This window comes from Muntiacus reevesi, chromosome 17, assembly GCF_963930625.1.
Source record: "Muntiacus reevesi chromosome 17, mMunRee1.1, whole genome shotgun sequence".
In the NCBI taxonomy this organism is placed as follows: Eukaryota; Metazoa; Chordata; class Mammalia; order Artiodactyla; family Cervidae; genus Muntiacus; species Muntiacus reevesi.
Window position 1 is genome coordinate 36,072,706 of NC_089265.1, and position 13,365 is coordinate 36,086,070.

The 13,365-nt window shown below is 36.8% G+C and overlaps 1 protein-coding gene across 4 annotated transcripts in view; it reads right to left on the reverse strand.

Annotated features, from left to right (window-relative positions):
• Nucleotides 1-13,365, reverse strand: part of IL33 (interleukin 33) — a 58,980-nt gene that overhangs the window by 3,285 nt on the left and 42,330 nt on the right. For 3 of the 4 annotated variants that reach the window (XM_065907917.1, XM_065907918.1, XM_065907919.1), the window contains 6 exons: nucleotides 12,060-12,167; nucleotides 5,254-5,376; nucleotides 4,564-4,704; nucleotides 3,305-3,412; nucleotides 2,675-2,725; nucleotides 1,718-1,815 (listed from right to left, as the gene is read on the reverse strand). In XM_065907917.1, the coding sequence (XP_065763989.1) occupies nucleotides 1,718-1,815; nucleotides 2,675-2,725; nucleotides 3,305-3,412; nucleotides 4,564-4,704; nucleotides 5,254-5,376; nucleotides 12,060-12,156 (618 nt within the window). In that variant the 5' untranslated portion in view covers nucleotides 12,157-12,167. The remainder of the gene's footprint in view (nucleotides 1-1,717; nucleotides 1,816-2,674; nucleotides 2,726-3,304; nucleotides 3,413-4,563; nucleotides 4,705-5,253; nucleotides 5,377-12,059; nucleotides 12,168-13,365) is intronic. The other variant, XM_065907920.1, reaches the window with a different exon arrangement.

Here is a 13,365-nt window from a genome sequence, read left to right on the forward strand (position 1 = left end):
AGTTTTAAGCCAGCTTTTTCACTCTTCTCTTTAACCTTCCTCAAGAGGCTCTTTAGTTCCTCTTTGCTTTCTGCCATTAGGGTGGTGTCATCTGCATGTCTGAGGTTATTGATATTTCTCCTGGCAATCTTGATTCCATCTTGTGCTTCATCCAGCCCAGCATTTCACATGATGTACTCTGCATATAAGTTAAATAAGCAGGGTGACAATATACAGCCTTGATGTACTCCTTTCCTTAGTTTGATCCAGTCTGTTGTTCCATGTCTGGTTCTAACTGTTGCTTCTTCACCTGCATACAGGTTTCTCAGGAGGCAGGTAAGGTGATCTGGTATTCCCATCTCTTTAAGAATACTCCACAGTTTGTTGTGATCCACAGAGTCAAAGACTTCAGCCTAGTCAATGAAGGCAAAAGATGATATTTTCCTGGCATCCCTTTGCTTTTTCTGTGATCTAACAGATCTTGGCCATTTGATCTATGATTCCTCTGCCTTTTCTAAATTCAGCTTGTACATCTTCAAGTTCTCAGTTCACATATTATTGAAGCCTAGCTTGAAGGATTTTGAGCATTACCTTGCTAGCATGTGAAACAAGGACAATTGTGCAATAGTTTGAACATTCTTTGGCAGGGCCCTTCTTTGGGATTGGAATGAAAACTGACCTTTTCCAGTCCTGTGGCCACTGCTGAGTTTTCCGAATTTGCTGGCATATTGAGTGCAGCACTTTAATGGCATCATCTTTTAGGATTTTAAATAGCTGTGCTGGAATCCCATCACCTCCACTGGCTTTGCTTGTAGTGATGCTTCCTAAGGCCTGCTTGACTTCATACTCCAAGATGTCTGGCTCTAGGTGAGTGATCATGCCATTGTGGTTATCTAGGTCATTAAGACCTTTTTTTGTACAATTCTTCTATGTATTCTTGCCGCCTCTTCTTAGTATCTTCTGCTTCTGTTAGGCCCATACCTTTTCTGTCCTTTATTGTGTCCATCTTTGCATGAAATGTTCCCTTGGTATCTCTAATTTTCTTAAAGAGATTTGTAGTCTTTTCCATTCTATTGCTTTCCTCTGTTTCTTTTGATTGTTCACTTATCATGATCAATATAACAGTTCTATTTACTAACTGAGGAAGACAGTGCAGTGAATCCTATGATTAGAATGCAGGTTGTTATGCTATCTCTATATCTTAGCATATGGAAATGTTTATGAACCCACCCCTTTAGCAGTTTCAGACTACAAAATTACTTTTCAGTTGCCCAAGATAATGATATTTTACAAGGAAATACTGCCTGGAAGAAAACAGTAGTTCCTACAACCAAATAGAAAGGATTTTATATCATTCTATTCAGCAGTGCTTCTCAAACTTTAATGAGTCTATGTACCTATCAGTACGTATGTACCCAGGAGTACCTATGAGTCTCCTGGAGATTTGTTAAAATGCTCATTTTGATTCAGTTGTGAGGGAGTCTGAAAGTCTACATTTCTAACAAGCTCCCAGGTAATGCTGCACTGCTGGCAGAGACCAGACTTTCAGTAGGAATTTTACTCCCAATTTTACTGCCAATTTTACTTCCTTCCCTATTTCAGAAACAAGATATTAATTGTAACTGATTTTGTTTTATTTACAATATTACAAACAAAACTTCTTCAAAGTACCCCAAACCCCCAAATCTGCACAGATGAGTAGAGTCAATCATGACAATTAGGTGTATGTTTCTGTTACCTCCACAGAGTGCTCCTTACTGTTTGCATGCAGCAAGAAGTCTTTGTCTTTTGTGGGGCTCAGGTTTACCATTAACTTCCGATGATTACCACCACCATCTTGCAATTAAAAAACACAAATTATAAAGTTAAGAATTGTAACTCATTTTAATTTAAATGAATTTAACACCCAGGAAAAGAGTCCAAGATGCAAAATGACTACTTCATTCACCAACACATCTTTTAGAAATATTTGTACCCAGATAAAACTAAAGAGTCATTGGACAGTAAGGTGTAATTCTAAGTCCCCTTAGGAGAGAGGTTAGTTTTCTTATACGCTTTATAATAGTAGAATTGAGACTCTAATGGGTATTGCTCTCAGTGTCAGCTTCCCTGTCTGTATAGAAAGCCACTGATCATTGTCTCCCAATATCTAACTCCTCTTTTGTGTAATAATAGAATATTTCCAAGCCTGCCTTATGTAGCAATATGTCTTAGTTCTGACCAACATAAGGTGAATGTAAGTGTCAGGTACAACTTCCAGGTTGTGTTCTTAAAGGAAATGAAACTCATAGTTTGTCTTCCTTTGTCCTTCTGATAAGATAATTCATGGTGGCAAGGAATCTTGAATCATGTAGATGCTACAGAGCCACAAAGATGAAAGGAGCTCAGTCCCTGGGCAACCTGTTGAACTGCCATTATGCCCTAGCTAAAACAGAAATAAAATTTTGTGTAACTTAAGACACTGTTATTCTGAATCTCTATTAAATGCAGCCAATTTGTCCTAATTATTAAACTGCAAAATGGATGAGATGGAATAAGTCCTTTTAAAATCTAAAATCCAATATTTTTACCTTGAATTGGGTAAGAGAGAACCTTCTGAGACACCTTCCATTCCCATGGAACCTGTTTGGATTTGTCTTTACCTTAAATTTAAGAATTCAAGCCAAGCCCAGAGCTACCCAGCCTCCCAAATTACCTGTTTCACTTGAGGGGAATTGGGAATCATAGTAACGGAGTAACACCTTGTCTGAAAGAGAATGCATAAAATCCCTTTAGTGAGATACAATTTTATCAAATGATTTCAGTTTCAACATATATATATATATAAAACATCAGAAAATATCCTTTTATTATGTATCAATGAAAGCAAAACTTTTGTGACTTTGAGAACGGTCTTAAAAATGTATAAATATGCTCTGAGGATTTCTCCAACAATGTTGGTATTAAAATATTTAAAATGTTGTTCATAGCATTAGTATATTCTTTTGCTAGAATTACACTCTAGTGGTATTGATAAAACTGGAAAGACCTAGTAGATATTAATAATTTAATGACAGTAAATATGTGTGGTACTTCCTTCCGTATTTCACAGCAGATACGACTTCTCAATATCATCATTCTTCCTTGATGAACCCTGAATAAGCTTCTGAATCCTCCCCAATACAGTGATATTCAAGCATCTATTGCCAGTGTTTTGGAGTTAGCACATAGCATGAAATCTATTAGCCATATCTGAGTTAATCTATTGTTTACAGTTTTTTAAACTTATTAATTTTTACTTTACTAGTCATCATTATATCATTACAGACAAAAGGAAATATTCTACCTTTCTCTTGGTCTTTTATCAAGTCATCAACATAGATCTCATAGCTTCCATCCTCAAAAACAAAAGTAATGAACTGATCGTTGTATGTACTCAGGGAAGCAGAATGTTCTGTAACAAGTAAAAATCTTGTCATTAAGAATTTAAAAACTTGTTTCCATGAAAAATTTTTTTGAAATTAAGAAATCTTCTAATTGTGTTGTGTTTTTTTTGGTTTGTTTTTGCAATTTGAGCTGTACTTTGTCTATCACCGTTGCATAGATGAAAGTCTCAGGCACAAACTTAACATAGTTCAAAGGTTGAACTACATTATGGGATGATAAGATGCTAACCTCCTGCATGAAGGAGATCAAAGATGCTAGCCTACTCTGTGAAGGCCATGGGAGGCCATATTAGTGTGCTTAGGGGAGGGTTTGATGGGGAGAAAGAAACTGGAAAAGTGACAAACATTGCCTGAAGAAAACTCTGCTTCTTAATTTCACGTGATTTAGGAAACTGTGGGCAACAGGGGACTGTATTTTGATAGACATGGATAAGTGAATACCCATCTGTAAAGACAGAGTTACTTGGAGACTTTCAGCAGTCCTGGAGGATGCAAGTGTGAGCCTCATTTTGTCTTCTGGCTAAAAAACTGCAACACTTAAATCTGTACTCTTAATTTTTTAAATATATCAGCACACACAGAAAATGATATTTCTGCAGCATGCTGGGGTAAACTGGATCAGATTTAGAGACTACATATATAGACCTTAGAGGAAAAAAATCATTATATTTTATTTATAGTGTAGAATTATGCTAAAGAAAATAATATATAAAACATTAGTAACTTTAAATATTGAATTTATTTGCATGTGTGTGATATAATTCAAAACAATCAACAATTATTTAAAATTTTTGAGTTGAAACTGTATTTGAAAATATAATAGCTCTTCCTTTTCTTTCATTGTCAAAATGTTGAAATTTGGAGAGTTAATGTGTTTTATTTTTTCCCCAAAAGGATAGTATATTTTTCTCAGGAATTATGTAGGTGAAATTCCAATCCATAGCAAGCATTTCAAAATAATAATATAGCTCTGACTATAGAATGCACAAGTACTGTTAGAGCAGATACCCTGCACAACTTTGGATATCACTTAAAAAGGACAGAAGTTTCTGATATACATGAAATTGTAGAGTTGGGGCTGCTGCTTGGACCAGCACTTGCGAGGGTCCCATGTCCTACCTCCCTTCTCACCCTCACACACTCCTGTGACCAATCTTACCTTTGATAGTTGCGTGGCCAGTTGGTGTAGTGTATTTCTGGACCCCTGTTTTACCCAAGGTGAAGTCCTGGCTCACAGACCGTCGAAAGTCTTTTAGCTGCTCATAGGTAGCTAATGCCAGATGCTCTTCGCGCTTCTCAGCTGCAGGCCAGGGGTGGGGATAGGAGTGGACTGTCAGTCTGCACTCAGTGCTGACCCTTTCCCATCACCCCTTTGAGGACTTCCAGCCAAGGCTGCTTGCTCACAGTCATGACTGACCCCAGGGCTTTGGTCATGCTATGGTCTGAAGGAATCAATACTTTCTACATACTTATATTCCAATAGGGCACACTCACTGGAGTCCAGGAAGAAGAAAACTAGTCACTCATGGTCTCAACATCCCAAAGGCAACCACTATTAACATTAGTTTACTTTCATTAAATGAAAGAAAAAACATTTAAAAATATTATAAAATATATTTATAATTTTGTATCCTCTGTTTTTACTTAACATGATATAACCATTTCTTCCAAATGAAAAACTTTATATGCCCTTCTGAAAATGACTCAAAAATAGTTCCTCATCCTTACTCTTTTCCAGAAGGAATTTGGATGAGGAAAGAAATTATGTATCTTGATGTGATAAGTGAAGGCAAATCAATGCCCATCATTATGTTGAAAAATTATCAGGAAATGCATAGTTTCTCCTTACCTGTTGATGAATGCCTTCTGGTGGTTTCTTTCCTAAAGTAACAGACCTTTTTTTCTATTTTAAGGCCAGAGCGTAGCTGCATATAGTACATCTGACAAACTTCTTCAGCCTTCTGTTGGGATTCTAAGTAATTGAAAAAATCGTGATACCATTTCACTCCATCCTTCTTTATCCTTTTACAAACCCTGAGTGTAGCAGATCAAGAAAGCAACCACAGTCCACAGTATCTTATCACAAACCTTGGGGCCAGTTGTTGTTCAAAATTCAGAGTTTTTTAGATTTTAACATTGTCATGTAGAGCACGTATTGTCTATAACTAGCACATCCAGCAGGGGCTAGGGAAACACATCCAGGAGGGACTAGATGAGCACCCCATAATAAAAAATTAATAACTTTATAGTGAAGCACAGGAAAATTTACATCTAGTGAAATAAGTAAAGACTTCATGTTGGTTTAGGTCAGGACTTAACTGTTAAATGAGTTTGGGTCATATTTTGCTGTCAAATGAGTTAATGAAAAGCTTTAGATCTTTAGAAAGAATTTTGGTTTAAAAATTGGCATAAGAGAGTGTGGCTCTACATCCAACATATATCAATCTTTGCCTGGCTGGCAGGGAGCTCTTTGGTTATATGAAATCTATAATTCTTTCTACTTATCTAGAATCTACTTTTAATAATTTTATAGAGATGACTATAGTCTGTAAAGGTTATTAAGAATAGCTGACCCAGGTCAGGGAGCTTTTTGACTATGTTTTCTTCTAGGAGTTTCATGGTTTCAGGTCTTACATTTAAGTCTTTAATTCATTGTGAGTTAATTTTTGTGAGTGGTGTAGATAGGGGTTGTTTCATTCTTTTACAAGTTATAATCCGGTTTTCCCAGCACCATTTATTGAAGAGACTGTTTTTCATTCCATTGAGTATTCTTGGCTTCCTTGTCAAATATTAGTGTGTCTACAGTGGGTCAAGCACTGTGCGTAATTTTCATTTAAACCTTCACAAATAATATTACAAGGTAGGTATTATTCATTTCATTTTACAAATGATGATTTGAAGTTCTTAGCAGTCTTGACACTTGCCAAAGATCTGATAGAAGTTGTGATTCAAGTGTGTCTAATATCAAAGCTATATTTCCATCTACTCCATCTAAGAAAATGCTATATTGCAATTTTAGAGACTAACAAAACACAAACTGAAATTAAATCAGTTGAAGTAAAAAAAATCAATTATTCATTATTCTTATTTGTCCAAATAAAAATTAAAATTTCAAATAAAAATTAAATTTGCCACTTGAAAATCATGGAAAAAAAAACCTTTAAAAGTCAAATAGAAAAGAAAGTTATAATACTTAGGTGATAAGGTCTCGATTTTCAACATTATAATAAATGAATTATCAAGAAATTTATACAATATAGCCAAATTCAATAATTCACAGTAATTCAGAAAATGAAAATAATTACTTGTGATTTTGAGAGACATTCTATGATCTTTTCTAAAATTCCCTAGATTTGCCTTCCTAATATGATTATCAAAGTTAAGTGGATAAGCTTTTGTTAGTTACTGATTTGACTTTTCTATATCTTGCCTCCAATTCAGATGAGCATCTACCTTTAGGTGTCTTCAACTGCTTGAACAGGGTAAGGCCATTTAATCATACTCATTTGCCCTGGAAATTCCCAATATTCCTTTATAACTTTAGATATGTCAACTGTGGTATCTTACATGTATGTGATGCAAAGATAATTTACAAAGCTGTGCCAGAGTCAACCCTGAACTTGGCCTCCTGACAATAATTTAATACAATATGTTATTAATTGTATGTTTTGTGCTGATCTTAGCCTGTTAATAATAACCAATGTTGTATTTGGACTGGCTCTTAATGTTCTTATTATGATTGCAAAATGCCCTTCAGCAATAACCATCAGGAAACTGAAGAAATAAAGGTTAATTAATTATTTGTTGTTGTTGTTTAGTCACTCAGTTGTGTCCGACTCTTTGCAATCCCATGGACTGCAGCACACCAGGCTTCCCTGTCTTTCACCATCTCCCAGAGTTTGCTCAAACTCAAGTCCATTGAGTCGGTGATGCCATTCAACCATTTTGTTCTCTGTTGTCCCCTTCTCCTCCTGCCTACAATCTTCCCCAGCATCAGGGCCTTTTTCAGTGAGTCAGTTCTTCACATCAGGTGGCCAAAATATTGGAGTTTCAGCTTCAGCATCAGTCCTTCCAATGAACACCCAGGACTGATCTCCTTTAGGATGGACTGGTTGGATCTCCTTGCAGTCCAAGGGACTCTCAAGAGTCTTCTCCAACACCACAGTTCAAAAGCATCAATTCTTTGGCGCTCAGCCTTCTTTATGGTCTAACTCTCACATCCATACATGACTACTGGAAAAACCATAGCTTTGACTATAATTATAGGATTTGGAAGTTACACTGCATATCTGGGACCACACAGAGAGGTCACAGGTAGAAAGAGTGCATGGGCCTAAGGTTCTGCTTTTTATTGGGATTGAGTATGTGATCCTAGGATAGTGAGAGTTCACTGTTTATTGGTGAGTTTAAAACATAGGAGCAGGAATTTAAAGCATGGGAAGAGGAGGGGGAAAAAAAGCAAGTAGTCAAAATAGTCAGTTATGGAAATCAACCAAGATCTTCTGATCTTTATCTAGTTTTGTGACTGGCTGTGTATATTTGGGCTTCTCTGGTAGCTCAGTTGGTAAAGAATCTGCCTGCAATGCAGGAGACCCCGGTTTGATTCCTGGGTCAGAAAGATCAACTGGGGAAGGGATAGGCTACCCACCCCCATATTCTTGGGCTTCCCTTGTGGCTCAGCTGATAAAGAATCTGACTGCAATGTGGGAGACTGGATTCAATCCCTGGGTTGGGAAGATCCGATGGAGAAGGGAAAGGCTACCCACTCCAGTATTCTGGCCTGGAGAATTCCATGGACTATATGTGTGTTTATTTGAGATGATCATTTTTGAAGTACATGCCTCAGCAATCAAAGCTTAAGTCAGGCACTTGCATTACAAAATAGAAAAGCAAAATACAACTGTCATGGCTTACACTATATTGTATCACATTGTCTTTTCAGAGTTAAAAGGCATAAGATGATACTCTAAACATGTTCATTCCTTATAAGCTTATCTTAATGTATAGCATCCCATGGGGCCATGCCAGGTATGTCCAATATGGAAGTGGACTCTGTGGGGAGTAGGATATGGGTCTTGGGCAGTTAGAAGTGAAGGTCATAGTACCAAGGAAATATTGTGGATGTAGAAGAGGATTAGGGGCTGAAGATAGTAATGTAGCAAGTAGCATCTAGTGAGGCAAAATCTGGATATAATTCCTTGGGAGCTGACTGTGTTTGAAGTATTTAAAATACTTTACATTGGGAGAATTTGGAAGAAAGTATACTTTGATGTTTGGGGTAGCTGAAACTGGTATGAGGGTTGTGTTCTTGAGAGGAAAGCATAAAACTGGCATGGCTATAAGAACTCTGTTGAAGAGAGTGTTCCACTAGGGTCAAAGCCTTTCAGACTTACTGTTGCCATTTCCTATGTCTCCATTCTGCTTGATATCTGAGGGCACTGTCTTTATATGGCTTTTAAGGAAATTCTCATAACCTATAATTTCATCATAGCAATAGCATGATGAAATCCCTCAGGCATGTCATGGGAATGGGCCCAGAAATCTTTTTTTTTTTTTTTTGTAATTATAATATACATTTATTTATTTATTTTTTCCATTTATTTTTATTAGTTGGAGGCTAATTACTTAGAAATCTTTTTTTTAATTCTGCTACTGAGAGAGCCAGACCATGGCTGACAGAAACTACAGAAGTGAATGACTTCATCTTCCTTTTTTCCCCAAGCACTAATTTCACCAAAGGTCTTCCCTTGCTGTTTACTATCTTTGACCTGTCTGTGGCATTTGATTTGGGGACCACATCCTTTCTGAATCCTTCTTCCCTTACTGTTGTATCAGCACTCTTCTTGGATTCTTTTTGTTTCCCTCTGACCACTCCATCTCGGTCTCTTTGTTGTTCTTCCTTCTCTGCTTGCTCCTAAAATGTTGGTGTTCCTAAAGATTTTGTCCTTTGTCTTTCTTCTCAGTTTAGACTTTCTGGGCAATCTTGCTTGCTCCAATGACTTCAATCATCTTTTTATATGTTGATGATTTCCCAAAGTGTAAGTAGACCTTTGGTCTCTCTCCCAAGCTTTGTATCTTTTATTTTTTCTTCACAGAAATTTTGATGCCATGGGGCATTTTGACTTAAGTTCCCTTAAAGCATCCCTATTTCTATCTATGTAGAGCCTCCTGAATTCTGGATATCTTGACCCAGATGACCTACACCTACTCCAAATGCAAATACACTTACAGTAAAAAAAAACAAAACTAAACTTTATCTACACCCAATATATTCCTGAAGAATTCCCCATCTTTAAAAATAGTACTGTTGTCTGCCATTATCTGCCCAACTTTAAAATCAGAGAGCTGAGAATTATCCATTTCCCCACCTGTCTCCATTCTTCAATTTATTCAGCTTGTTATTAAGCCTTACTGAGTTCATTTTCTGAATGTGTCTGAGTTGTAGTTTTTCCTTTCCATTCTGTCATCTTGGGTCAGGCCCTCGTCATCAGCCCCCTAAGATGAATGCAATAGACCTCTGACCAGTCTGTTTCTACTCTTGCCTCTTTACTGTATCTTCACTACCACCAACATGATCTGTCCAAAGTAAAAAGTCTTATTTTTTCCCAATTAAACATTTTCAGTGGTTCTCTGCTATCCACAGGATAAAGTTAAAGCTCCTCCACTGTAACAGAAGATTATCTTATAGACAGCTCTAAACTAAAGGGGGCGATCCCTACTCTGTTCTGCCTCCGGCTATTGCCATGTAGGGATATATGGACCCAGTTGTTGCTAGATCTTCAAATTTCTCCTGAGAAACCATAATTCAGATTTTTATGCAAAATCTCCCAATTTTTAAATGTTACCTCAATTGAAAAACAACAGTAACACTGTTCAGGCCAACTAAAATACTTCTGTTGAATGGATATGGGCCAAGGCTTCCTTAATGTGACTTCTGAATAGATCCATAAGGACACTGGATTGTCAGGGCAGGGAAAGGATTAATGGGTATGAGGGAGAGGAAATAGTAGGGGAGAATGGGCTAACTCTGAGGAGTAGCTTCCTGGAAAGGAGATAAATTTGGGGAGAGGCTTTCCTCTAACTCCTGAAGTTCTGTACTATGTTGACACTAGAGGTGAAATGCTCTGGTGCTGACCACAACTCATGTGGGATCTGACTGTATGGATACCGGTAGAGGTTAAGTACTGAATTTTGTGGCTTTTCCACTGTGTAAGATCCTGCTAGCCCAGAGGAGGAGAAGGTATTAAAATGGACTTTGTTGCTTGGGTACTCAGAGCAGTTTATTTACAAAAATAAGGTGTGACATTTTGAGAAACAGTTCTTATCTGTCAGATACCACATAGGTATCTGTTGAAATTTTAGACAGAAGTGTTTAAATAATGACAATTTTAGTATTAAACTGAACCAGTTATTATTGGAAGGGGAAAATCTGCTAAGGAACAATAAAAATAATGTAAAGAGATTTGGGGATACTCTTTATCATTGTTTCTCTAAATGGCATATAAGCTGTTGGGTCCATTGCACCCTTAAAGGATGGGTTACATTTTCATTTTCCATTAATGCCAGCGACTCTGGTATATATGCCCAGCCTGCTGTATCATATCAGTATCTATAGAGAGCCCACATCTCCGAGGGTACAAAGAAAATGCATTCTTTATTAAGAGGGAATTTGGGGACACAGAGTCACTTCTAATGAGTCACTGTTCTTGAAAGGAGCATTTTGACTCAGACATTAATAAAAGAACTAACTTAGCTGTGATTTCCTGGTGATTCAGAAACCACAGCAGATTGGTCTTCCTACTTTTAAGAGAGGAGCATTAATGGACCAGAGCCTCAGGGAAGATAGAAATGATATTCTGTCTGACATTGTTTTCTCTTCTAGCCTTACATGTTCAGGGAAATGAAGAGGAGCACAAAAGACAAAGATATGCCAGTCCCCACGACCATTTTTCATTCTCTTTTTTGTCTCAGTACGCCAGATCTCTGTTAATTCTCTTGTGTTACTGCTCTCAAATGAAAAACATGAGTGTAAATTTGCATAATTCTTTCCTAGGATAGGTAATTTTAAGAATCAAAGATGTTAATAATTCTTTCATCTTGAAGGTATGGCTACTCTCTGACTTTATCTGCCCTTCAACTTATTTCAGACACTTTGAGTTTGCAGCTGGATAAACTTGAGCATCATTTGGTCAGTTCTGCTTTATTGGTGCCCGGATTATTCAAATATCTTCACTTGTTGTTCTCTCCTTTATCTGAAGTCAAGACCAAAAATTTGATATAGCAAAGGTCTTAGTAAATGTTTGCTGAATTAAAGTTGGTCAGTTTAAATTTTTGTTAGGTGATCTGGGAAAAAGGTTTTGGGATTCAGTGGCAGTAGGTTTGGATAGAGAAGGAATTGATATGACAGGCTGTAATTATATTTATCACTATTAGCAGGTTTACATCACCCAAGCCACTCCTGTTCTGTGATATATCAAATAAACAAAAGTTGGCCCTTTATAGTCTGATTTTACAACCAAAGCTTTCTCTATTATACACTTATGAACCATCTTAGTAGTTTTTAATAAGTTAGCATGTATAAACATTGGAATAATAAAGATTTGGTAACAGATAAACAATAGTGTGTAAAGCATTCAGAAAGACTTAAGTCCTTACTTCTCAACTTGGGAGATTTTATCAAGGCTTTGCCTGCTGAGCTTTTCATCTTTGCTGGAGAAATTTTGGTGGTTGAATACTTCATTTTAGGCTTCATTTTTCAGGCTTCTGTTGAATTAAAATATAATATTAGGTCAATTGTCTCAACTTGAAAACAAACAGAAACAACTGTGGCTAACTCAATATAAAATTGATAACAAAGCTACATAGAAAAATAATTCAGTAAAATTTGAATATAGTATTCTGAATATATATATATACACACACACACACACACAGACACACACACACACGCACACTAGGACTATTGTCAGAGGGTGAAAAGACTTCCAGTTTTTACTTTGTGGGCTTGTTGTTAGTGGAAATATTGGTTTGGAAATTCTGAGACTTTTTTTTTGCTGTACTATGGAATAGAACAAATGTATTGGTGTTATAGGATTTTCACTGCAGGGAAAAGGAGATATAAATATAAAATAAAAGTAGAAAACAAATCCCTGTGGTGTTAAATTTGAATTATCAGTATCAATGTGCCCATATCTTAGTTTCTAACTACTTTTTCCACTGAAGGGAACCAGGATTCTAGATCTGGGTTGGGAAATAATAGAAGTGAACACTGAGTATCTCATTGTGCCAGAAAACAGTGAATCATTCAAAAACTAGTGAGATTGTGTCAAAAGGACATAAGAGTCCCCTTGAAGGGTCTCCTGCTGCACAAATTTGGCATAGTTTGAGCATCAGAAAAAATGATGGTAATCGACTCTAAAGCATTTTATTTAAAAAAAAAACAACAACGCTGCAAGTTCATAGCATTTCTTAAGAATGAATAAGATTTATTCATTATGGAAGGAATGATAGAATTAGATAAATCACCATTTTTCAACCCCCAATTTAATATTTGATTCAGGCAAGGATCATCAATGATGCTGCTCCTTAAATATCAAGCTGGGTCATTGTACCATTTTGAAGGAATATGGAATTGTATTATAAATTGCCTGGGTCAGGAAGATTCCTTGGAGAAGGGAATGGCTACTCACTCCAGTATTCTTCCACAGAGAATTCCATGGACAAAGGAGCCTAGTGGGCTACAGTCCGTGGGATCGCAAAGAGTCAGACATGACTGTGTAACGTTTTCACTTTCACTTTCATGTATTCTTTCAGTAGGGTATTGCAACGAGGCTTCATGGTCAAGGTAAGGCACTGTTGCTGTGGTTTGTGGAGGCAGCAAGATTGCTCCTCCAGTCTTAAATTTTCTCTATTATTGCCTGAAATTCTATAATAGTTGATACTTCTTTTAGTAAGCATTGCT